The 25,237-nt window shown below is 47.7% G+C and overlaps 1 protein-coding gene across 1 annotated transcript in view; it reads right to left on the reverse strand.

Moving 5' to 3' along the window:
• PALLD (palladin, cytoskeletal associated protein) overlaps positions 1 to 25,237 on the reverse strand; it is a gene marked incomplete at its 5' end in the record, with an annotated part of 388,664 nt that overhangs the window by 236,712 nt on the left and 126,715 nt on the right. Inside the window, one exon of the mRNA XM_081237212.1 lies at positions 5,922 to 6,100. Within this exon, the coding sequence (XP_081093338.1) occupies positions 5,922 to 6,100 (179 nt within the window). The remainder of the gene's footprint in view (positions 1 to 5,921; positions 6,101 to 25,237) is intronic.

Here is a 25,237-nt window from a genome sequence, read left to right on the forward strand (position 1 = left end):
AACATCAATTTCTCCAGGCAGAGATGGAGAAACTGAAGCAAAGGGCCATCCAATCGCTGTTCTGGGTCTTGGAGCTGGGAGCTGGGCTGGCCAGAAAATACCAGGAAAGATATTTAAAAATGAACACTGTGGAGAATGGGCAAAGCTGAGCTTGGACTCCGTCAGCTTCTCACAGCAAGCCTTCCGGATCCAGCAGAAGGAACCTTTCGCTCAGAGAGGTTGTGTCCTGCTGCAGCCACAGGGACCGCTCCTCGTATAACATTTCCACGTACTTTGAAATGTCACTTAAAAGGGGCACACGTCTTATCTGATTGTGACAAGCTTGGAGAACCTACAAATAAACACCACACGGGGTCTGCCGGCGTGCGCCACGCTCACAACTCCCGTCCTTCCCCACCGTCTTTACGCCGTCCCCTCCTCCCCCACCCAGCTCAACCCCCCGACCACGGGGTCAGGGTTGGGTGTAACCCAGCTTCCTCATCGCACACTTGGGAGCCCCCCTCCTGCCCCCTTCGGGGCTCCCCGAGCTGTAAAGACCTGTGCCGTCCACGACAGGGTCAGGAGGGGCGGCAAGGACGCACCCATGGGATATCCACGTTTAGTTCTCGTGTCTGTGCTCACCGGTCCCATTTCTGCCCCGCAACTGCTGAGAGCAGCTCTCCGCCACCTGCACACTGTGGGCGGAGGCCGTCTCCTTCTCTTCTTCCAGGAACTGGCTCCCTGGCATCTCACACTCCCCCCCGCCACACCCCTGCAGGATCTGCGTTTTCTCACCTGGACCATTTTCATCAGCATGGAAATATACTCTAGAAATTCTGCTACAAAAACCCACAGGCACACAGGCTCACAGAGCATCCTGACCCGGTGCTCCGGTCCAGGTACCGACCCCTGGCTCTGCGGGTGCTTAGGCAGAACCGCCCTGGTGCCCACCCACGCGTTCCCGGGCGTCCCTCCAGGTCCCGCAACGCGCGGCGTTGGTCCCTCCAGGCTCTCCGAGCCCCTCTTACCAACGTGCCCCACAGCATCCACACCTGCCCCTCCTTGTCCTCAGCGCTGGCCCCTGGCAGCGGGGGGCCCGAGCTCGCCAGCCCTCCGCCCTCAAACACCGACCCGCTCCCCCAGCCTCCCCGCCCCAGGGCCCTCGTCTCACGCTCCGACGCCGGCACCGCCTCCCGGGGCATCTTCGCGTGGGGAGGGTCGCCCAGGCTCAGACGCGGTCCTGCCCAGTCCCGTGTCTTCAGTTACCATCTACATCCTGAAGCTCCAAGTGCACGTCCTTGCCCTGGGCGCTCGTTGCACCCGCGTGGCCACCTGCCCACACCTGTGTCCACTCGGCCGTCCAAACGCGGGTGTGCAAACGATCACCTACGTTCCTCTGTGCCCCAGCCCACTCCTCGCCCCCCCCACAGACGACCAACGGGGGAGCCGAAATCCACGGGGTCTGCTCGTTCCCGCGGCCCCTCAGCCCACACCTAAGCCGCCATGTGGCTTTGCAGTCGGCCTGCCTCTGCCGCGTCTCCACGGCGCGCTCCCGCAGCCCCGCCATCTGCGTCCGGTCCTGCCCCGGCACGCTGCTCACTGGGCTGCCGATGACAAGCCAACCTTCAGTTTGAAAATGGAAATCAGATCATCTGACTTTTCAGTTTAAACGCTCCACAAGTGGCGATTTTCGGTAGAACAAAGGCCGGCCGGCTAACAGCGACCACAAGGCGGCACGACCCGCGTGAGCTGCCTGCCGCCCCGCTGCACCCCTCCGCGCCCCTGGGCACACCCGCCCCTCCAGCCAAGCCTCGCCCCCACTTCTGTCTGCAGCACTTGCCCCATCGGCCTCCCCATCACTTCCTGTCAGAGCCCAGACTGAGGTCGGATGTCACCTCCTCAGGGAGGCCCTCCTCCCCCTACCCTCAGCCACCTTCCTTCTCTTCCCAGCACCTGCTGGCTGGGGCTGGGGTTGTTTATGAGGGGGGCCCGTCCCTCCTCTCCTGGAGTGTCCGCGCAGCAAGGACCAAGGCCTGCCTGTCCTTTCAAGTGTCCCCACCCAGTGCCTGGCCCACCGCCTGCCTTCCAGGGGCCCTTCAGTGAGCACGTGACCAACGACCAAACGCTCAGTGATGTCCTGAGATGTTCCAGGCGCACATCCCAGGCCCGTTACTGGATGCAGGTGGCGACCCTGATGCCCCAAGATCCGAGGTGCATCTGCAGTGTCCCCTGTGGCTCTTCAGACTTAAGGGGTCGCACTGACTGGGTTTAGTCCTTGAGGCCCAGGGGAGCGTGAGTGTGTGTGTGAGGCCTGGGGCCCTACAAGTCTCCCTGAGCTGCCGTCTCCTCGGCCACAGAATGGGGTGATTTTTGTAAGGATTAAATGAGATAATCCAGGTGAAAATGAAGACCAGGGCTCGGTTCCTAGTTAACACTAGGAGATAAAAGTTAGTTCCTGGTTTTGGGGTCTTTTTTTTAAAAAAAAGTATTTTATTTATTTATTTTTGGCTGCATTGGGTCTTTGTTGCTGCGCACGGGCTTTCTCTAGTTGCGGAGAGCAGGGGCTACATTTCGTTGCGGTGCCGGGCTTCTCATTGCAGTGACTTCTCTTATTGCGGAGCACAGGCTCTAGACGCATGGGCTTCAGGACTCGTGGCACATGGGCTGAGCAGTTGTGGCTCTCAGGCTCTAGAGTGCAGGCTCAGTAGTTGTGGCTCACGGGCTCTAGAGCCCAGCCTCAGTAGTTGTGGCATGCGGGCTCAGAAGTTGTGGCTCTCAGGCTCTAGAGCACAGGCTCAGTAGTTGTGGTGCATGGGCTTAGTTGCTCTGCGGCATGTGGGATCTTCCCGGACCAGGGCTAGAACTTGTGTCCCTGCACTGGCAGGCGGATTCTTAACCACTGCGCCACCAGGGAAGCCCCTCAGTTACTGTTCTTAAACTGAAATTTCCTCGATATCATTCTAAAAGTTGCTGCACAAGGCAGTGAAATTTAGACAGTTTCCAACTAGTAGGTTGTTAAACTTCTAGGGACGGTTTCCTCGAGGTTTTTAAATCTATAGAAAACTTCCTACCCTCTGGTACCCACCTCCACCCCCATACTGCACGCTGACATAGCAATAGCAATGTGGTTTAGGGACAACAGAGATACTCGTAGGTCTAATTTAGTGCTGCAGTAAGAAAACATAAACGCGTCTTCCTTTCAGTCATAATAGGAGCCTAAGAATTTATGTGAAATTCTCTCCCATTTCATGTAATTGTTCTTAGGGATAAAAATACACCAAAATCAGGCTTTTAAAAAGTTATCACCCATATTTCATGGGGATGATGAGCCAGTTTCCTAACGCACTTTCCAGGAGGCTTAGGAGGCTGATGCTTAAGGGCTCTTTATTCCGGCTCTGCCCAGACCCCTCCTCTCCTCAGCACAAAGATCTGAAGCCAGACCCACAGCTGGTGGGCCGTCGAAGCCAGTGCAGGGCCCTCAGGTGCAAAAAGGGACACTGGGAACACCCGCCACCTCTGTGGAGCCCTGCGCGTGGACCACATGTGGCACGTAGAACTGGGGGTGCTTTTCCCATGTTAAGTAGCTCATGCAGAGACCCCAAAGGCAGGAGAGGACTGCACTGCAGGGGCTTCTACCTGGCAGAGCTCAATTTAATGAAATAAAGTGAAAGACCATGGCATGCGTGTTTTGGACCTCCAGAGTCAGATGCTGAAGTGGTTTCCAAGGCAGAGAACTAGTTCCTCTTACTCTATGAAAGTTAGCGTGTCTTATATACCTTGCAGTTAATCTTTTAAGTTCATTTGTATCCTTATAACACTTTAGATATCTGTTATATCACTTATAACATCACTTATTTTATATTCTTTTTTTAAAAACGTGTCCATCTCTGCTGTTGGATTGGGAGCTCCTTGATAGCAGGGCCCATCCCCATCATATCTGCGCCCACGCTGTCTGGCACAGAGCAAGGCCTTAATAAATGTGGCTGGGGCTTCCCTGGTGGCGCAGTGGTTGAGAGTCTGCCTGCCAATGCAGGGGACATGGGTTCGAGCCCTGGTCTGGGAAGATCCCACATGCCGTGGAGCAACTAGCCCCGTGAGCCACAAATGCTGAGCCTGTGCGCCTGGAACCTGTGCTCCGCAATGAGAGGCCGCGATGGTGAGAGGCCCGCGCACCGCGATGAGGAGTGGCCCCCGCTTGCCGCAACTAGAGAAAGCCCTCACACAGAAGCGAAGACCCAACACAGCCATAAATAAATGAATAAATAAATAAATAAATAAATAAATAAAGATTACAAATGTTTAAAAAAAAAAAAAAAATGTGGCTGAATCGAGGTGGTAGACTAGTACGTAAAACTGACGTGATTTAATGTCTGTAGTACAGAACCAGTCCACACTGAAGTACCCATTTCTAGCAATCTTGAAAGCAAATAAAGCATTTAATTTTAAGCAGCTCTAGTTGAACTTGGTTTTGGAAGACAAATCTGACCATCATTAGCAACGGGTTTTGTTTTGTTTTGTTTTTTAACGGAAGTTTAACTTTCCTCCTCTGTATTCTAACATGCTTCAAGAAGTTTGCTCCACAGCCAGCCCATGACCGATACTCACTCCTCGCTTACTAAATGCTAAAAACCTTTTTGCCATTCTTTGCCTGTTCATTTAGCACTTTGAGATACACGTGACATAGCGAATAGGATATGGGCCCTGGAGCAAGACGGACTGGGTCCAAATCCTGGAGTGACTTTGAACAGGCCCCTTTCACCTCCCCAGGCTCAGTTTACCCGTGTGTAAAAGGGGACCCTGATAACACCTCACAGGCTCACGGTGAGGTTTAAATGACCACGTCTGCACGTGTGTATACACGTAAGTGCCATGTAGCAGCACTTATTGTTAATACAGAAGGTTTGCTCTTGTTAGCAGGACAAGGTCCCCGAAGGAGCTCATAGATGCTTTCAAAGACAATGTAGGGGACCCTTTTATTAAAAGTAAAGGCACATAGTTTTAGTTGGCAGTAACAGTTACTTCTAAAACTAATTTTTTCTTTGGCCAGTTCTTACAAGGGCTATAAATAATGGTTCACATCTTGCTTTCCTCTACTTTAAAAAACAAAGAAACTTAGTGCTATTAAAGAGTAAAAAAAATTTAGTAAAAAGATGAAGATGAAGGTAGTGGAGACCTCGAGGATTTAAATTTTCTCTCTGTGTTCCAACTACTATTTTTAAATGCAAGCAATTACAAGGCTACTCACCAATTTATGGCTTTAGGGACATAGAACACTGGTGTTTAAGCCACTTCCAACTTAAGTGATTGATATTGATAAAAATGCAACAGTGATGTAAACTATATACTTTGATAGCAAGTTTTCTAATTCCCTATAGGCTGAGTCTCGTCAAAAATGAATTGTTAGAACAACAGAGATATTCTACTCTCTGCCCACCCCTCTTTAATGCAACATTGATTCTGGAAATTTTTTCACCTAGTGATTGCAAGTTCATGATACACTTAGCAGAAATAGCAGCATCCTAACAAAAAAGGAAAAGTTCCAGAATTAAAAAAAAATGAGAACATTTAAAAATATTCAACCACTTAACACCTCTGTGAATGATCTCCTAAGTCTTTTAGAGTTTAACTTTGGTTGATAGGTCTAGTATTTCTAGTATTTTAATATGTCCACATTCTTTGTCCACCAGAGAAACCAGAAATAAGTTGGACACTTAGTATTCTAAATAAATTCACATAGTTGAAATGTTTTAAATGAAAAGGAACAAATGTTGACATCAGACATTGTCGACGCAGACATACACCCAAGTGTCAGAGCCACTCGATTTATCTGTCCTGGAGGACAAATGAGGTTTGACTCACAACGTTGGAAAATCACGTTCACAAGAAGCAATGGGTCCCTGCCCACTCGGCGCCCCACGCCTCCACCCCACATCCCTGGGTACCTTCAATGAACACCTCGGCAGATGTGGTGTCAGAGCCACCGGGGTTTGCGGCCAGGCAGGTGTAGCGCCCTGTGTCGTCCTCAAAGGCCTCGGCTATGACCAGCGTGTGCAGGTCGCCCCCGTCCCAGCGGATCTGGATGTCGGGACTGTCGTGCAGCTCGATCCCCTCACAGAACCATCTGCTGGCCAAACGGAAGTCGCAGGACAGGAGGGAGAGAAAAGAAAAGGGGACGTTTAAAATAATAAAGCAGAAGTGAAAGGCAAGATGCTGTGTAACGAGATGCCTGTCTGATAAAAAAAAAAGGCTTGTGTCCATGTTACTGACCTTACTAAATGCTATTACATTTGAGACCATGAAATGCATGGCTAGACAATTCCCATGGGTTTTCTTTGTAAAGCACCTTGTACATTTCATCAACCTGGAAATAAGGGACATCATCACACTGGGAAAGACCATTTCAGTTACAAAATGAAAGGAACACAAGTTCCCAGTGTCTTACAAAAATGTTTTGTCACCAGTGCCTCTCACGTCTATTACGATTTTATCTATTGTTCGTATGTAAAGAAACATATGAAAGTAATATAAACATTGTGCTCAAAATACTTAATGTACAGTATCAAGGGAGACACTATCATGTTACAGACCCTGGGCAGCAACGTTCCTGTTGACCTGGTCAGCTGGGCTTAACGCCTTCCACATTTCTGATATTTAGAGAACCTTCCAGCAGCGTGCCCGGCCCCCATGACGCGGGCAAGGGCAGCAGTGCTCTGTGATTCGTTCTTGCTGGTCTCACCCCTTCCTATCGACCAGGCCCTTGGTGTGGGAGGTGGCAGGTGGCCAGACTGTTTCTGTGCGGGTCCCCCTCACACCCTTTCCTTTATTCCCTGAGCACCTCAAACTCTCAACAGGAGTTTTACAAAAAAACACGAAGCTGCCCTAACCCTCCTCCCCACAAATGTGATTTAGTTTTAAAGAAATAAGAAGGAACGTGACACTGACAACTAAAAGGATTGAAGTCTCTGGGACAGAATTGTCCATTCAGCTCTTAATCAGCACTGAGACATCTTCCCTGAGGCTGATTCTCTATAAAATTCTTTGGACTCGGCATCCTTTTTATGTCAGTGAAAACTAACCTTTTCTGCATTTAGATAGCATAATATAGGCTTCTGTCTATATTTAGTCTGAAAGTTAAGTTAGTAAAACAAGCCAGTTTGCTAATACTTAGCATACTAACTCCAGAAACTATATTAAAAAAATAAGTACGGGGTATTTGGAAAAGAACAGACATGACTTCGGGAATTAAAAACCATATAAAAAACCCAGCCAACAGAGCCTCTACGCAATGCAAGGTATATTGCTTTTGAGGCAGCTGAGAAGGGCAGTATTTCATGATGCTGAGGAGTCTGTGATTTCCTTTGTTTCCGTAAAGTCTTGGAGAACATTCTGGCCGAGAACCATTTTCTAGTCCCTTCTTCTCTGCTCTTTCCACAATCACAGTCCAGATCCTCACCCCGCCCCCGCCCCCCCCCCACCCGGAGAACTGTCTATGGCTTCAGTGTTACTTGACCTGAAGTCTTTTGATTGATCTCTTCATCCCTGGCAAGCTATGGGTTCTTTACCCTGTGGCAGGTGAAAGCACTCGACACTCTTCCCTACATGAATCATTCCCTAAACTTTAGATCTTTATTGTCGGCTTTCCTGTAATTTGGCCCAGGTTTTCTTTTCTATCATGTTCCCATACGAATCCTGTTGCTGTCAAATATCTGCGCGGATTTCTTGTTTCCTGTGCAGCCCGCATGTGTGACCTGCTTCCTCTCTGCTCCCTGCAGTTCTCCCCCCACGCTCTGTGCTCATCCCACCCTGGAGCCGCTCTCCTCACAAGCAAGCGAAAGGTGCCCTTCAACAGATTCAGTCCTACTGAGCACACGCGTGCTGGACATCTTCCACGTGGACGGCACCACGTCAGGTACTAGAGGCCACGGGAAGAGTCGAGCCCGGTGGACTCTGGAACCAGCCAGAGTCTAGGGGTCTGTACGTTACCGAGGGTGAGTTACCCTGACATAAAAAGATAAGAACCAACTGTCAGAGGGAAAATGCAGCATGAAAAAACCCAATTAAGGTTTAAAAGAGAGGACGATTAATTGCCTTGGTTAGATAAGCTCCTTGGGACACCCCTGCCGGCCACCCCAGGACTGTGACACCCTGACCTCAGGCAGCGCACACAGCCTGTCGGCCACCGCCTGCCTTCCTGAGGCCCGTGAGCCAAAAACTGGTTTCCATGTTTTTAAAGGTTAGGAAAAAAATCAGAAGAAGAGTATTTTGTGACACATGGAAATTATATAAAGGTCAGATTTCAGAGTCTATAAATAAAGTCTTGGGGGATCACAACCGTGCCCTTGAACTAACACAGTGTCTGTGGCCACCTTCGTGCTGCAGCGACAGCTGGGTTGTTGGGACAGACTGCACGGCCCACAAATCCTGCAACAGTTATTATCTGGATTTTACAGGAAAAGTGTGGTCCTTGGACCAGTGGCATCAGCACCATTTAGGAGCTTGTTAGAAATGCAGAATCTCTGGATGTCTCGCAGAAAACTAAAAATACAACTACCATATGAGCCAGCAATCCCACTCCTGGACATATACCCTGAGAAAACCATAATTCAAAAAGACACATGCACCCCAATGTTCATTGCAGCGCTATTTACAATAGCCAGGCCATGGAAACAACCGAAATGTCCATTGACGGATGAATGGATAAAGAAGATGTGGCACATATATACAATGGAATATTACTCAGCCATAAAAAAGAATGAAATAATACCATGTGCAGTAACATGGAAGGACCTGGAGATGATCACAGTAACTGAAGTAAGTCAGACAGAGAAAGACAAATATCCTATGTATATATGTAGAATCTAAAATATGACACAAATGAACTTATCTATGAAACAGAAACAGACTCACAGACATAGAGAACAGACTGGTGGCTTCCAAGGGGGAGGGGGTAGTGGAGGGATGGATTGGGAGTTTGGGGTCAGCAGATATAAGCTTTTATATATAGAATGGGTAAACAACAAGGTCCTACTGTAGAGCACAGGGAACTATATTAAATATCCTGTGATAAAACATAATGGAAGAGAATACTTTAAAAAAGAATATATATATATATATATGTATATCTGAATCACTTTGCTGTACAGCAGAAATTAACACAACATTGTAAATCAACTGTACTTCAATAAAAAAAATTAAAAATTTAAAAAATAAAAGAGACGCAGAATCTCGACCATCATCCCAAGCCCACTGAGTCGGTTCAGACCCCAGTGATTCACGTGCACGTGAAGGGGAAGGAGTTCCGGTCTGTCACGCGTGGGCCAGGCCAGCCTGCAGCACGGGGCCTGCATCATCCCTTCTGGAGCAGAGAAACCGTAATGTATGTGTTCTGTATCTGCAAAAATATGTTCTGTTTGTTCCTCTCTCCTCTACACTCAAAAAACTGTAGGCTTATTCACTTGACAATTGATATTATGTCACTTCCTATCCTCCGTGGTGTTTCTTTATATCATTATTTGAGACCTAATGCATTTAGGCCTTACTTCCTCATCCCGGAAATGGACTCTCATTCACTGATCCATAGTGTATTGCACCTAGTTGGTGCTTTAAAAATACTTACTACCTGCCACTTGTTACTTTAGAATATGCTGCCCAAGAAAAAAACAAATGGTGAAGGCTCTGTGGCCTAACAGATTTGGAAGATGCTACCTATTATACACATGTATATGTATATATCGCTCCTTCATGTAATTAAGATTTTCTTATTAAACGCCCTGAGAAGTCCTGCAGAAAACTAATTAGTTTCACGTTGTTTAATCTAGCATTCATTCATCTTACGTGGCCATGCGACTCTCATTTTGCATCTCCTAACATCCCGTGTGTATGTTGCACGATGCTTTTCTGGCACATTCATCCCATAGAGCCTGCAGTTTTTAAAAAATGAATTAAAACCAATTATAATCTGGGACTTCCCTGGTGGTCCAGTGGTTAGGACTCGGCGCTTTCACTGCCATGCCCCAGGTTCGACCCCTGGTCGGGGACCTAAGATCCTGCAAGCCGCATGGTACAGACAAAAAAAAAAAAGACCGATTATAATCTGAGCAAAATGATGATGAGTGTAAGGACATGCTCAGCAAGCACAATACAGCACGTGATCTACACGGACCACTGGCAGAAAGGGTCAGGTCCCAACGCACTCCGGCCACAGCCTAGCACACCCACCTGGTCTTGGGGATGGTGCCTCGTGACACCAACACGGCACGTGGTGACGTGGGTGGTGCCTACAAACCCCAGGGGTGACCCGGCTTTGGCTGTTTAAACACTCATGCTTTTTGTCCTCCAGCTCCACAGATGACATTTTTAAAGCATCTTAGGTTGTAGCACGTAGAAGAAATAGCACAGACGAAAGACTACATTTGTCTAAATCAGGCAGCAAAAGCCTAAGACTTAACGTGAGCCATTCTGTGGCTTCGACACCGTCAGGGAAAGTCAGAGGGTTACGGGCCCAGGACCTGCCACGGGGCCAGTTCTACACTGTCGGGATGGGGGCTGTCAGGGTGTGGCCTGGGGGAGGGGAGAGGCTGCAGATATCGAGATGGGGGCCTCCCTGGGGCACCAGCCTGGGCCCATGGCTCCAGCCACTGTTCAGATAAACGTGTGTCTGGTTCACGGCTGGAGCCGCAGTGGCCTCGCAGGGATATTCAGCAGAGACCATAGGAAAGTCGTTCGCCTTCCTGGTCCAGGCTCTTCATCTGAGGACAGGAGACCTCGCTATAAAGCTTCATAATTCTGGGGTTCTTGGTGAAATGAAAAGGTTGTATATTTAGTGAATGCATGAAAAATATTTCACGAAATGATGTAGGAAATTATTTGATGAAAGGTGTAAGTCATGAACGGCTTTGCTTCTTTGAAGGGTCCGAGGATATCGCAGTGTTTCTGAGGCTATGCACCCACGTCGGGTCCCTGAACATATGGGTGGATTCAGCACCTTGTCATGACCCCCACTGAGTCCTTCACCTTCTACGGAATGAGCTCTGCCCCTGCCTTTCTCTCCCACGAGGACAGAGGCTTCGGCGGGGCCCGGCCTCATGGCCGTGCTCACGCAGCTCCCCAGGGCTGTAGCTCTGGCCCCGCGTCTGCACACGGCACCCACTTGGCACATCTTTAACCGTCTGTGTTTCTGACGCTTTGACGTGCTGGCCTGGCTGACCCTGGAGACATGGCCCCTCCCAGGGCTGCCGGTTCCTGGAGATGGTAAGTGACACCTTCAGGCCCCTTGCCAGTGAGACTCACCAACCCAGAGCCCATCCCCCACCCCCCGCAGGCGCTCCCACTCGGGCCACTGTCCACCTGCTCTAATGCCCAGAGCCAGGCGGTGACAACCAGGACAGCCCGGAGTCCAGAGCCGATGGCCCCATTCAGAGCAGCCCCGAGGCCTCCCCCTGCCCCACCCACCAACCCTTCCTGCAGGGACACAGTGAAGGCTCCCCTCCCCTTCCGCTCCGCCTCCTGACCCACCCTGGGGACCCCCTGTCCTCCCCCGCCCCATGACGCAGGGCGCTCCCTGCTCTGGGGCCTGTGAGTAATTAATACAAGCGTTTCCAAGGCACCTCCTGCTGACCTGTCGGCCTCACCACACCTGAACGATGACAACACCCGCTCTTTCATACACTGAACTCATCAGAGAAGGATAAGCTTACAAATGAAGACAGGCTGGAACAGATAAATCGTTTAAAGAACACCTATGGTCATTTTTGTCCTCAGGGGTGAGGATCTGGACTCAACTGCCTCTGAAGTAATGTGCCTTGCATTCTGTAGATGCTCAGCTGGCTGGGTTTTTTTTTTTTTTATGTTTTTTTAATTCCCGAAGTCGTATCTGGTCACATCTGCCTGAAGATGTCCACGGAGGGAAGCTGATCTGCTCCCACCTCCTCAAACTGAAGCGCAGTTACAAGGCACAGCATGAAACTCAATATCATCAACTCCACCACGCCCATAGCAGAGGAGGAAACCAGTCGTCTCCAGTCTTCTGTAGCCGGTCACAGACACATCACCTTATCTGACCTAAGAAATCCTGAAGGTTTGAAGTCTGGACACCACGAGGTAGCGGATGAGCTAAAGTCACTTTATTTCATTACATTTCTTAACGTTTCCATCAGCTTCCTGGCAAAGAACTCAAAACACTTAGTATTCTTTAAAGAAGAGGTAAAAGGGCTGTTGATTCCGTTTTGACCTGCAATTTCGCCTCCAGTAAATTCTTACTGCTAGCGCCGCTTAAGACAAGCTACAACGTAAACACACAAAATGAATGCAGCCAAGGTGTGGGGGAGGCACTCCGCCACCCCCCATCCTGAGGCAGACATCATTAACAGATCAGAATGTCTTCAGCTAGTGGAACCGAGGGCCTCGGAGTGGCAGGCTACACAGTAACTGAAGCACAAGTCTGTAATGGAACACACTGCCATCCTCACCTTGGTCTCCTAGAAAACACATTTCACTTCCCTCCAGATCCTGAAAGCTGCTTCTATTTATTACAAGGTGAGAGTGGAAAGAGACCTTGGTTGAGATGCAGCGGTATGGAGACATGTCCTGTGCTAAGACAGAGCCTACTCGGGTAGAATTCCGCTGAAGGGCACCTGGACATTTTTTCATCCCAGTTCTAATACCTGGAAGCCATTTATTTAGTGGACAGGACACTGGACAGCATATGAGAAAATCAAATCCAGGTATCTATATACCCATTCTGTACCTCTGATAAATTTCAGCTTCCTGTCATACTGCTAATCTGTTACTATAAAATGGTAAAAACGTATAATACAATCTCACAGTTAGGATGAGGAGGTGATACCATGTTTGGGAACAGTGATAGTTCTTAAGGGCTTATTTGATTCAAATGAAGGGAAAGAGAATGAATACTTATTAAATGCCTATTATACGCTATGTGCTTTGCAAATATGGCCTCGTTTTACCTTCCAACAACCCTGTGAAGTAGCTGTCATTGTGCTGAAGATACAGGCGGCTCCCATTTATCTACAGAACATGGACGATTAAATCCAATCTGCACATTTCCTTTTCCTCAATACCTGTAGTTTCACCTTTCATGGAGCTTTTTGCTATGGATAGAAACAAGCTGTGACAAAGTTTCCTGGTTCTTCCTCTAATCTCTGTGGAGCCACTAAGCTGCTATGTAATTGCCACTCGACAGCAGCTGAGAAGCAAACCTTGCCCATTGGTGTGCCTGGTAAATCGCCAGTGAAAAGAATTAAGAGATCGCGTCACAGCAAGCCAGCTGCGACCGGTTGTCAGATTTTGAGGCCACTAAATGGGGTATGAAAGTAACCCTGCATTACTTAGAAATAAAATGTAAACGGGTTAGGAGATGCAGTCTCATTCATTCATCCATTCACTCATCAAGCAATCATTTATTCATCCATCAAGGGGCTTACTGCACTTAAATTCCAACCCAGGGACTGACCAGGGTACAGATGGCAGATAAACCGGGTTTTTCATCTCATGAGACTAGTAGTAGGGAAAACAGAGAAGAAATTCCAATTATAGACATCAGCTCATCTAATGAAATTAGGTTTTCCTACCACATGGAAGCAGGTGCTGCTTCAAAAATCTTTAAAGATTGGTTATAGCCTCCAGCTTACAGATTCAGCTTGCTATGGATAGAATACTTAGGTTGAAATCAATTTATTAGAGACAGAATAGTGTTGATGGACTTCGTGAGTCTTGAATTTTTCCTTTTTATTCATAAAGGATTATAACACGTAGAAAAAAAAGGACTGTAGTATTTAAAGCTCCATAGGATGGCGTATTTCTTTATATTATTCTGTGCTGGATTTTGAAATCAACGTTTTAACATACATAGACATGTATATTTCTTTTTGTTGCCTGTCTTTTTTTCCTCAGGATATTTTTTCAAACGTTCCAGCCTAAAAATTAGACAGTGCCAGAAATTCAAGGTTCCTATTATGGCACCAGCAGGATGTGGTAGGATTGAAATTCAAGAAGGTGTTTTACACAGAAAAGTTTCCTATTTAATTGTTCACTTTCTACATTTCAAGGTGAGGTTAAATGTAATGGCTGACTTGGTCTGAGTCCGATGTTGGAGGAGAATGCCTGCATCTGACTGCAGTCCTGGGAACTCTTCCGTTGGGGTGGAGAGGGATCAGGAGAACAAGTAAAATCAGGGGCATCGCAGCTGCTTCTGAGCAAGCGGCTGTCTTTGGAGACCACCAGAGGTTTCCATTTTGGACAGCGTAAGACAATTTTAGAGTTTACAACGTGGCTTTCCTTGTTTCCTGCCCTTCTGACCCCTGGCGCCTGGCAGGCTGGCTAAGAACTGCATACTGGAGCTGGGATATACGTCTGGGCAAGCTCAGAACACTCGGGTGTTCCAAGACAGGGGAAGAGTGCTGGTTTTTATGACAATAAATTCGACTGCTAAATGAGAGGAACTAACAAATCCACTGGCAAAGTAGAGTTTATACTTCCCAGCATGGGAGATGGATAGTTTATGTTAAAAAACCACATACAGCACCACTCGGCTTCCAAGCTGACTGGTAATATCTACTCTAGTACTATCACTTAAAAGGAAACATAGATTTCAGGACTCACAGTTTCTTTTGGTTGTCCTTATTTTTCTGTATCACAACGATGTGTCATGGAAATTTTCTGCACCCTGTATTTTAAACATGTGGCTTTTAAAACGAACAAATCTGACTTATAAAACTTACAAAGCTTCATCAGTGGAGCGTAGCTAACATTCTCCAACGTTGCTCAGGAAAACGGTAAATCTCCGAAGTCAGTTAACTGAAACAAGGAGGCCTTATGAAATGAAAGCCTTTAAAAACAGTTGAGGGCTTCCCTGGTGGCGCAGTGGTTGAGAGTCCGCCTGCCGATGCAGGGGACACGGGTTCGTGCCCCGGTCTGGGAAGATCCCACATGCCGCGGAGCAGCTGGGCCCGTGAGCCATGGCTGTTGAGCCTGTGCGTCCGGAGCCTGTGCTCCGCAACGGGAGAGGCCACAACAGTGAGAGGCCCATGTAACGCAAAAAAAAAAAAAAAAAAAAAAAAAAAAACAGTTGAGTTTTCATTCTCTCTTACAAGGCAGTTCCCTTACGCTCATGGGGAAACCGAGTTACATTCAAAGTTTTCTGCTTTGCTTCTCCACTGATTCGTACTTCTCAGAAGAAGTCTTCTTCCAAGGGTGTCAGTGGTGATCGCACAAAGGCAGATCCAGCCCACAGCGGCCCCTTCTCCAAAGCGCAAGCAGCCACATGGCTTCATGCAAGCGTGTGCTTGGAGAAAAGGAAGAAACCGGCTTCTTTCATGCTAATGTAACGGAAATAAAGGGTAGAGAAAACACCAGGGACAGGAGTGGTTCAGCAATGGTTCCGTTCTCCAGGTGCCCCTTCTCCCAAAGAAAAGGCAGCTCTGCCCTGAGCTGGAGAATCACCAACGTGAAACTGGCAACCTCTGCCCAACGTGAACCCCGCTCATGCCTATGCTCACAGGCAGGCCATCTGCCAGTATCCCACTTCACGCATCCTCAATTAAGCACCAATTAATTTTTATGGAGCAGTTTTTGTCTTGTCACCAAAGATTTCTTAATTCTTTACATGTGTTCCCATGAACCACAAGACACACCATGTTTATTCTGTCGAGTGGATTTATAGGCAGACCAAAGTGAAGTTATTCCTTGGCTAAATCTACTATGGCTATAATTTCATGACCGCTTAGCTTGAGGGCCAACAGCTAAATCTGTGTGGACAACAGATGTACTTTAACCTTATGGTCCAAAAGAGACCAATAAATAGATTGATGTTTTGAAATTCAAAGCCCAAGAAATGACAAAATAGATTGTGAACTGAAACCAGACTCACGTCTAACAATTCAAATCTCTAATCATCACTTTATCTCCCAAGACAGGAAGATAAAAGATGCGGGGTGGCAGCGGGGGATCAAGTAGCCCAGATAAAATGAAACTTCAACAATAATTTGACCTTGTTTTGTTCTGACCATGAGAGGTCGCCTCATGTCTGGACACTGCGAACAGGCAAATATTTCATCACTGTCCCTAACACACAACCGTAAAAATAGGCAAGTGGAATTTACACCAAGTCTGTGTGCTGCCAGAAGCTGTTAAAACCTCAGGCTGCTTCTAATCGGTTCCACACTGAGAGGGTAGTTAGTGGATTAGGGCTGGGAGTCTGCAGTCCGGTTCTGGTTCCGCCTGGTCCATAGACCAGCCCAGCTGAACAAGACCCAGTCCTTCCGTCTTTGGGGCTGAGCTTCCTTGTTTGTGAGGAATGAACTAGACCCGCGTTTCCTCCAATGTGTCCCTAGAAAGTAGTTCTGCAGCCAGTGGGCAGATACCGTTGAAAAAGGCTTCTGCGGCCTATAGGTTTATGGAACACCAGGGAAACAAAGTTAAACATCTGTTTTTACTATATAACTTGTTAGCACTGTGTGCCAATGTGCACTGAATTTCCAAGACAGAAAGATGGCAGGCATCACTCTCAATCCTACTGGACCACAGAACACGGGCCTCGAGGATGAGGTTGAAGAGTTAGTGGGATGTGGACACACACTGGGTTGAATCATCACTCAGATCCCATCTGACCCTAGGACGGTGACATCTGATACCTGCCTACCCTTTATGACTGCCTCTTCCAGTGCCCATGATGGCATGAGTGAGATGCCTCTTTTTCCACCAGCCCCAGAATGGGTTGAGTCCCTCTCTGGGCAGCCACTCCCAGTTGGCTAGACTTGGCCCCTGAATCGAGACATATTTGCCATGCTTGATTTAACAGGCTGTGTTTAAACATCATTTTCTTAGGAGTCGATGTGACATGCTGATTGCTATAACCTCCCAACTATCCCTGACTATTAACTCTAAGAATTTTCTTTCCCCTTTTTTTCTGACAAGCTGCCATTTTGCCATGGCACATGAAGTGACTGGGTTTTCCCTGCCTTTGGAAAACGCTCAAGGTGACCATACAATGTAATGTCCAAGTCAGGGCATTTCTGAGTGAAATGACAGGAACACACAGGGACTGTGGCCGGCAAAGCGGTGTAGACTTCACTGCCAGAGCAACGTCCAAGTGTGACTTTGGCTTTAGTGGCTATTTTGACTCTGTAAATGGGATTCATTCCCACCAGTGGACAAAAGCAAGTGTCACGGAACACGAGGGGAGAAAGGTCCCCAAGTCTCCTGTAGCTCATTCACAAATTCCCAGGTTAAAAAGTAGGTTCATCCTCACTGATCATCCATGCAAGCACAAAACTCAGTCAGCTTGACCTGACAAGTCGCTTCAAAGCTACCTGCGTGATGAAAACATGCTGGATGTTTCCAAACCTTCCAAGCCTGGGAGCCTGGAGGAGACGGCTTCACCAGACAGCAGAGGTGCAATTTCAGCTACTTTGTTGCTGCAGGTACAGCATGTAATCAGTAGCTATTGTTGTAGCTCCAGCTGCACTCCAAAGGGGATAAAGTGGGAGGTGGTTTAATAGAAACACAGTCTTCCGTGCTTCTGGAACTTGTCCATTCCATACAATGATTGCCTCGAAATTAGGAAATCCCAAAGGGACTAAAACGAAGGCAGGGCCGGGGCAGCGGGCCCTCCTGCTTCCTCGACCCCACAGATGGTGGAAACACACACAGAACAGTTCTGTTCCGGCTCCTGCAAAGCCCCCGAGTTAACTGCGTCTGACAAACCACGACACTGAAGACGGCTTTCCCCCGGCGGGTGAACACCCCTCCTCGAAGCAAAGGTCCGGGAGACCTCACCTCCCACTCTTCCCAGCGTGTGAGGTGGCCCCCGGTTTCCAGCCTTGATGGTGCTGAGGGGCAGAAGATGCAGGGGCACCCCTTTCTGGAAAAGCTGCACCTTTCAGGGCTGAAAGGGCTTCCTTCTCTGTCTCCCGTCTCATCCCCAGCGAGCTGCAGCCGCACGGGGAATGAGAGGCAGCCCCGGGCAGGTGGCTCCTGGGCGAGGCTGGGGGCTCAGGGCCTCCCGTACCTCGAACCTCCCGAGCCTCCGTGAGGCTGACGTGGGCGCTGAGGAACCACAGACACTTGGAAAGCAGAGCGCGCGTGTGTGAAGTTCACGTGCATGCCGGCCCGCTCAGGGGCCCTGTGCACACACGGGGCTCCAGGGTAAGTTTTTCCCAGGCGACACCCGGCAAAGCCACCCCATCCCAATGCTGTCCCTTGAGCCCACTCTGTGTGCCTTCCAGCCGCGCGTGCAGACGCCAGCTTTCCAAGGAGACATTCGATCACAGAGGGGTCAGGGGTGGAAGGAAGCTCACTGCTGGCAGGGGGTCTGCTCCTTCAGCAGCAACTAGACACAGAGTGCCTTCCGCGTGCAGTACACACAGCCACACACACACAACCACACACACAAACACAGAACCACATACAGCCACAACCACACACACACACAAGCATACACACAACCACATACAGCCACAACCACACACACACACAACTATACACACACTCACACACAACCATACACATACTCAACCACACACACACACAACTATACACACACACTCACACACAACCATACACATACTCAACCACACACACACCACACATACACACAAACACAGAACCACACACACAACCACACACACACAAACCACATACAGCCACAACCACACACACATACAACTATACACACACTCACACACACATAACCACACACATACTCAACCACACACACCACATACAAACACACACACAACCATACACAACCACACACAACCACACATACACCACACATACAAACACACAACCATACACACACAAACACATACAGCCACAACCACACATACAACTATACACACACAACCACACACATACTCAACCACACACACACCACACAAACACAGAACCCCACACACAATCACACAACCACACACACACAACCACATACAGCCACAAGCACACACATACAACTATACAAACACACACACACAACCACACACACACTCAACCACACACACACCACACATACAAACACAACCACACATACACCACACATACACACAACCATACACACACAACCACATATAGCCACGACCACACACAACCATACACACACACAAACACATACAGCCACAACCACACACACAAACTATACACACACACACAACCACACACACACACAATCACACACACAAGGCCACAACCCCACACTCACACAGCCCTGGATTCAAGGTCTGACTCACACCTGGAATCAAGCTCCGGGAAGAGCCTCACACACCCTGGAGATGCTGTTTGCAGTTACCTTTCTGACTACAGCCACACAGGCGGTCCGCAGCAGCAGCTGTCCCCTTCCTCCCAACAACCTGGAGCGAATACAGACTTTTGTGTGCGCAGAAAAGTGAGCCGTTTTCCACCGGCCCTGCTCCGAGCCTGGAGGACCTGCACCAGGGCGGGAGGGGCCGCGGGTGTGAGCGGGCGGGCCCACCGCACCTCGTTTTATTTGGTTGTTTGAACAACGAACAAAGTGGCAGGTTCCACTGCAGTGGGCTTTTCTGAGCAAATTACCTACAGCAGGTATTTCATCCCAACAGGCTACATTTCTAAAAAGTGTTCAAATTAATGTTACAATCGGATGCAGACTTAAACCCTTTTCTTTGAAAAATGTATAGACTTCCATGATGAGAAAGCTCTCCTTTCTGACCCCCACCTGCATTCCATTATTTAGAGCTTATATTCTGCACACCCCGAAGCTACTGTGATCACACAACACACAGCTTGTGACCTTCAGAGGTACTTGAAGACTTGGCGGCATAAGACAAAACAAGACAAAAAACTCTGAAACCCTCGTGCGGCGGGGCAAGGGGCAAGCCTTGAGCAAACGGTATTTACTAGTTACAGAAAACGGTAACAGTTTCTCTGCTTACATAGCAAATAAAAATATGTGCTTTTTGCATTTTAAAAATGTCACTACTGATAAGGCCTCCATGTGTGTGCTGTGCAGGAAAAGAACAATACACTCGAAATTTGTCTTGTGGAGGATTCTAATTCCCAGAGCCCAGTATGTGTCTGGGGATGTGCAGAGCATATGACCTCTGCCTCGGCCGCCCCTCTCTGGGGCTCCTAAGAATCGCTTGGGAAGAGGAAGAGTGACCAGTAGCTCCCTCTGTCCTTCCAAGTCTGTGGACCTTGAGGGAAAGCCTTTCCTCACTACCTCTCATTCTGGCAATGCATCGGCGTTGGGGAGACAGGAGTTTACTCTGCTCTGCACAAAGGTGCAGGGTCCGAGCTACACGTGAACGCTGTTTCACACTCATGCCTTTTCTCAATTCCTTTGCTAAGAATTATCAGTCTCCCTCTGATCTTAATGTTTCGTGGGTCCAGTTCTTCCAGGTTATATGAATCTAGACTTAAAAACACTTGCCCGTGTACTAGGTCAGATCAATTTTGAAGGATCTAAAAAAAAGTTCCCTGAGGTTTCTTATGGCTAAAATGATTCCCTACACCCAGAGCTGAAACAGATAGAAATGAGCTACTGAGTTCCTTGTCGCGAGATCTACTGAAGGTGGAGGAACAGGTGGCAGGTCCTGTAGAGAGGATCCAAGAACTGGATGGATAATTCGTTGGGAGACTAGGACGCCTCGGGCTCTAGCCTTTCTCTTAGCAAACGACAGCAGCTGATGAATTAAAGTGGGACAAAAGATCTAAGCCTGCTGCACTGAATACTGAACTAATAAGAACCTGCTTTAGGGCTTCCCTGGTGGCGCAGTGGTTGAGAGTCCGCCTGCCGATGCATGGGACACGTGTTCGTGCCCCACTCTGGGAAGATCCCACATGCCGCGGAGCGGCTGGGCCCGTGAGCCAAGGCCGCTGAGCCTGCGCGTCCAGAGCCTGTGCTCCGCAATGGAAGATGCCACGACAGTGAGAGGCCTGCGTACCGCAAAAAAAAAAATTGAAAAAAAAAAAAAAGAACCTGCTTTATAAAAAAATAAATAAAATTCAAAAAAAAAAGAAAGGCATAATCCTCTTAACTATGATGCATTGATGAGATTAGCCTAATTTAATCAAGATAATGAACTTTCTGGGGGCTTTTTAATTAGGATGGTTTATTAGGGGTGTATTAACTGTTAAATGGAACTTATACTCAGCACACAGAATGCTACAATGTTTCCTCGTTTCTAAACAGTTTGTATCACACAATATCTTTTAACAAACGATTTCACACTTTGTACAAAAACCTGGGTCAATTAGAGTATTTCCTCTAAAAGAAAAGCTTTTGAAATTTAGTCATATTCCTTATTCATTTGATGTGTACTAAAGTTTCCATTTTGTTTTGCTGAGGTCCATGTTTTAGCTTTGTTTCATAGACTTTAAACATGTTTGTTAGGAAATCACATGCTCAAATTCAAATCCAACAAGGTGTCATTTAATTTTTCAAAAGTGCAGTTGAGAGCTCTGAAGAGACATACAAATGTTCGTCATTTAATTAAAGAACAATTTTCATGAAATTTATTTTGCAAATGTACTTTGATGGCTTTCTGAATATCCTACACTTCCCCCCACCCCCATTTTTTATGTCATTCTTATTTTTCCAACACTCTTCTTGGAGAATAATCACACCACCCAAAAGGAAAGAAAAATCCCGACTTCTGCTTGGTATTCGACCACCAGCAGAGGTGTCTGTATTCTCTGCAGAAGTATGAGTGTGTGTGTGTGTGTGCATGCGCGTGTGTGTTCACAAGCTCCGTCCCCCCCTCAGCATTGCAACCCCCCAGCCTTCCAGCTTCTGTGCAGAGGTTCCCACCTGCCTCTGCCCTGTCATGTGTTGTCCATTCTCAGTGCTGAGGGAAAACAACAAAACTAATGGAAAACCAGCCCTTTAGGGCATTGGGTAGAATCACTCATCTTTAAATTTGCACTTTTTTTTTTTTTTTTTCTTTTGCGGTACGCGGGCCTCTCACTGCTGTGGCCTCTCCCGTTGCAGAGCACAGGCTCCGGACGCGCAGGCTCAGCGGCCATGGCTCACGGGCCCCGCCGCTCCACGGCATGTGGGATCTTCCCGGACCGGGGCACGAACCTGCGTCCCCTGCATCGGCAGGCGGACTCTAAACCACTGCGCCACCAGGGAAGCCCTAAATTTTCACTTTTGTTCAAAAGTAACTCTCCTGAATACAAGGCAAAACGTGTGCTTGTGCTCAACATGCGTAACAGGCAGACACTCATCATCACGACCTCTCACTTTTTGAACCAACCCCCCTGCCACTGAGGAGTAGAAATTCCTCCCTCTCCCCACCCTCTTCTGCCTGTAAAGCATCATTATGATTTCTAAGTGACTAAGAACTGAAGTATTTAATAGGTCTCAAATTCTGGTAGGATTAGAAAGAGGTTTTTGGCCAGTGACTAAGGAGTTAAACTTAGACATTTAAAGAAAATGTTAAATCTGTTGCCAGGTCGATTGCTGCAAAGTTAAAAGAATGAGTTTGCCCAACACTCTGGAGCCTAATAACGTAATTGTAACTAATACGCTGAGGAGATGGAACGTTTCTCACACAGCTTCGCACCACCACCCCCCGCACAGTAATTCTTCAGCGGCTTGTAAGACCAGAATTCACAGATTTCTTCCTAACTTCAGGGAAAATTGACCTCACTCTTGAACTCTATGCCTTCTTGCATCAATCTCTGAATCGTCATTAGCTAGGTTAAACCATGATCCCGAGAAGGCCTCGCCCGCACTGCCTGGGGGACAGAATCCGGTCTTCTAAAGTTGGGACTGTATCACTTCATCTTTGGAAAGCCGTTTGTAAGTACATTTATATATTTAGCAAATAACATCATCAGAATGCACACACTTCACGTGAAAGAGGACAGACAGGGATAGTCAGGAAGTGCTGTTATATGATGCGTGTAGGGTGTGCAGGATTCTTGGGGGCAGCTGGAGGAGGCCAGGGGCAGGAGTTTCCCACTTGGGAGCTGTTTGAGCATCTAAAAGGAAGTGATAAAAATATAAGGTAACACTCTTATGCATTGAAAATGATTGTAACTAATATGGGACTAGGAATTGGTGTAACCTTTTAAGAAGAGAATTTGGCAACACGCGCATTTAGATACCCAGGCATCTGACCCAGTGGTTTCATTTCTGGAAAGGTAGGTTCACACGAGGGCACAGGACACATGAAACATATATGCACGTAGATGTGTGTTTTAGCATTTTTTAAGTATTAGGAAAACACTCATCTTGCCTCAAATGTCCTTGAGAAAGGAAATGGCCGTTCGATTTTGGCATCCCACACAATGCAGACTTTAAAAATCCTGTTAGATGAAGCTGTCAAAAGTGCCTCGTCCAGCCATGGAGCAGCTAAGCCCGTGTGCCACAACTACTGAGCCCACGTGCCACAACTACTGAAGCCTGAGCGCCTAGAGCCCGTGCTCTGCAACAAGAGAAGCCGCTGCAATGAGAAGCCTGCGCACCGCAACGAAGAGTAGCCCCCACTCGCCACAACTAGACAAAGTCTGAGTGCGGCAACGAAGACCCAACGCAGCCAAAAATAAATAAATTAATTAATTAATTATTTTTTAAAAAGGTGCATCGTCCAGTAAAACCGTAAGAGTAGAGAAGGGGACTAGACTTCTGGGGGTCAGACAAGAAACTCGTAGCTTTTCGGTTATGCTGAGCCGAGGGCCGGAGGCTGAGCACAGACAGAGGACTTCTCACTTTTCATCGGGGAGCTTCCTGCATGATTTTTGTTTAACCATAAGAAAATATTCCTTATACACATTAAGCTTATTAAAAATGTACAAAAAGGAACCTAAAGGAAAAAAAACATGGCACTATTATAATATCCAATCTATACAGCATTTTAAAAACTGAAAAGGAAATCTATACCTTTTAGGACAATGATGTCCTGTTAAAGGACTTGCATTATCGTTCTGTCAACTTCTTGTGGTCTTCGACCCGTATTCTATTTGTCCCTACCTCGTACGGTTGTTAGGAGGCTTGAACAAGGTAATGCATGTCTAACCTTGGGTGTGAGGCTGGATGCACCGCACTCGAAAAAGGCTAGCCAGCTGATACAACTTCTGCCACAAGCTAAGGGAAACATCCATTGTTGGGGCACAGGAGACAAATTAAGAAAAGTCTCTGACTCCGGGTGAACACAACTGAATGCACATCCTCTAGGTCAGCTACCTACACCCGGCTTATATCCTAATGTGCTTGAAATATTTGCCTTTATTCTTTATCTGTCTGTGAAGCTTCCCACTGCTAGGAGGGCCACTGCATGCTTTCTAAAAACATGGTCCCAGTAAGAATTAAAGAGACTTGATTAAAGAAAACAAATGTTAGCATCTTGTCCTATACACTTAAGTAGACGGTCCTGAGACTGGATCTCGTGATGCAGTGATGCTAAAAAAATGCACACCAGCCAGGGGATTCTGTCATCTTGCTTCCGAGAGTGGGTGAAAATACCAAGTGCCTCAGAAATGAGCATCTGTAGAATGTGGCACGTTAGGGTTGAATTCTGTTGTGTTTCCTTAACGACCAAGCAAGAGTTTACAGGAAAATTCTTGGCTCTGCTGAGTCAATGTCCCAAGAACAGGACGCCTTTCAACCATGGAGTGATGCTTGCAGAGGTCACAGGAACCTGGGTTGGATCGTGAAGATCTAGCTGGGAGGACGCATCAGCTCACCCTGGAGCAAACACAGGCCCAGCTGTGATGAGCCGAGGCCCTGCTCACACACAGCTTTACTGCAGGGGGGAGCGTGTGGACAAGCAGCTGCAAGCACACAGGCTAAATAAAGTTTCCAGACAGGGCCACACGACTGCAGGTACGTTAGGAAGGTAGCTGGGGACTAGTGAGGTTGCTTCCAGCTACAACGGCGCAAATGGTGCTTTTCACCAAATTTGTGGTATCAGCACCTAGAAGGAGTATCTGTGAAGGGACCTTGAAAGCAGATGCTTGATGCAAAAGTATTCACGCCAAGCGGTTCTCTGTTGATTCTTTTTTTTTTTTTTTTTTTTTTTGGCAGCGCTGTACAGCTTATGGGATCCTAGTTTCCCGACCAGGGATGGAACCCGGGCCACCACAGTGACAGGTGGTGTCCTAACCACTGGACCGCCAGGGAATTCCCCAAGACATTCTCTAATAATTCCCCTCCTTGGATGTATTAGGACTAACTGGCAAATCTCTCACTTTCTAGGCAAACAGCATTTACACCTTGTTTCCTGAGAGCATCCTCTTCTATTAATTTATACCCATTAGGGCC

Source organism: Mesoplodon bidens, assembly GCF_964165515.1.
Source record: "Mesoplodon bidens genome assembly, chromosome: 6".
Taxonomy (NCBI): domain Eukaryota; kingdom Metazoa; phylum Chordata; class Mammalia; order Artiodactyla; family Ziphiidae; genus Mesoplodon; species Mesoplodon bidens.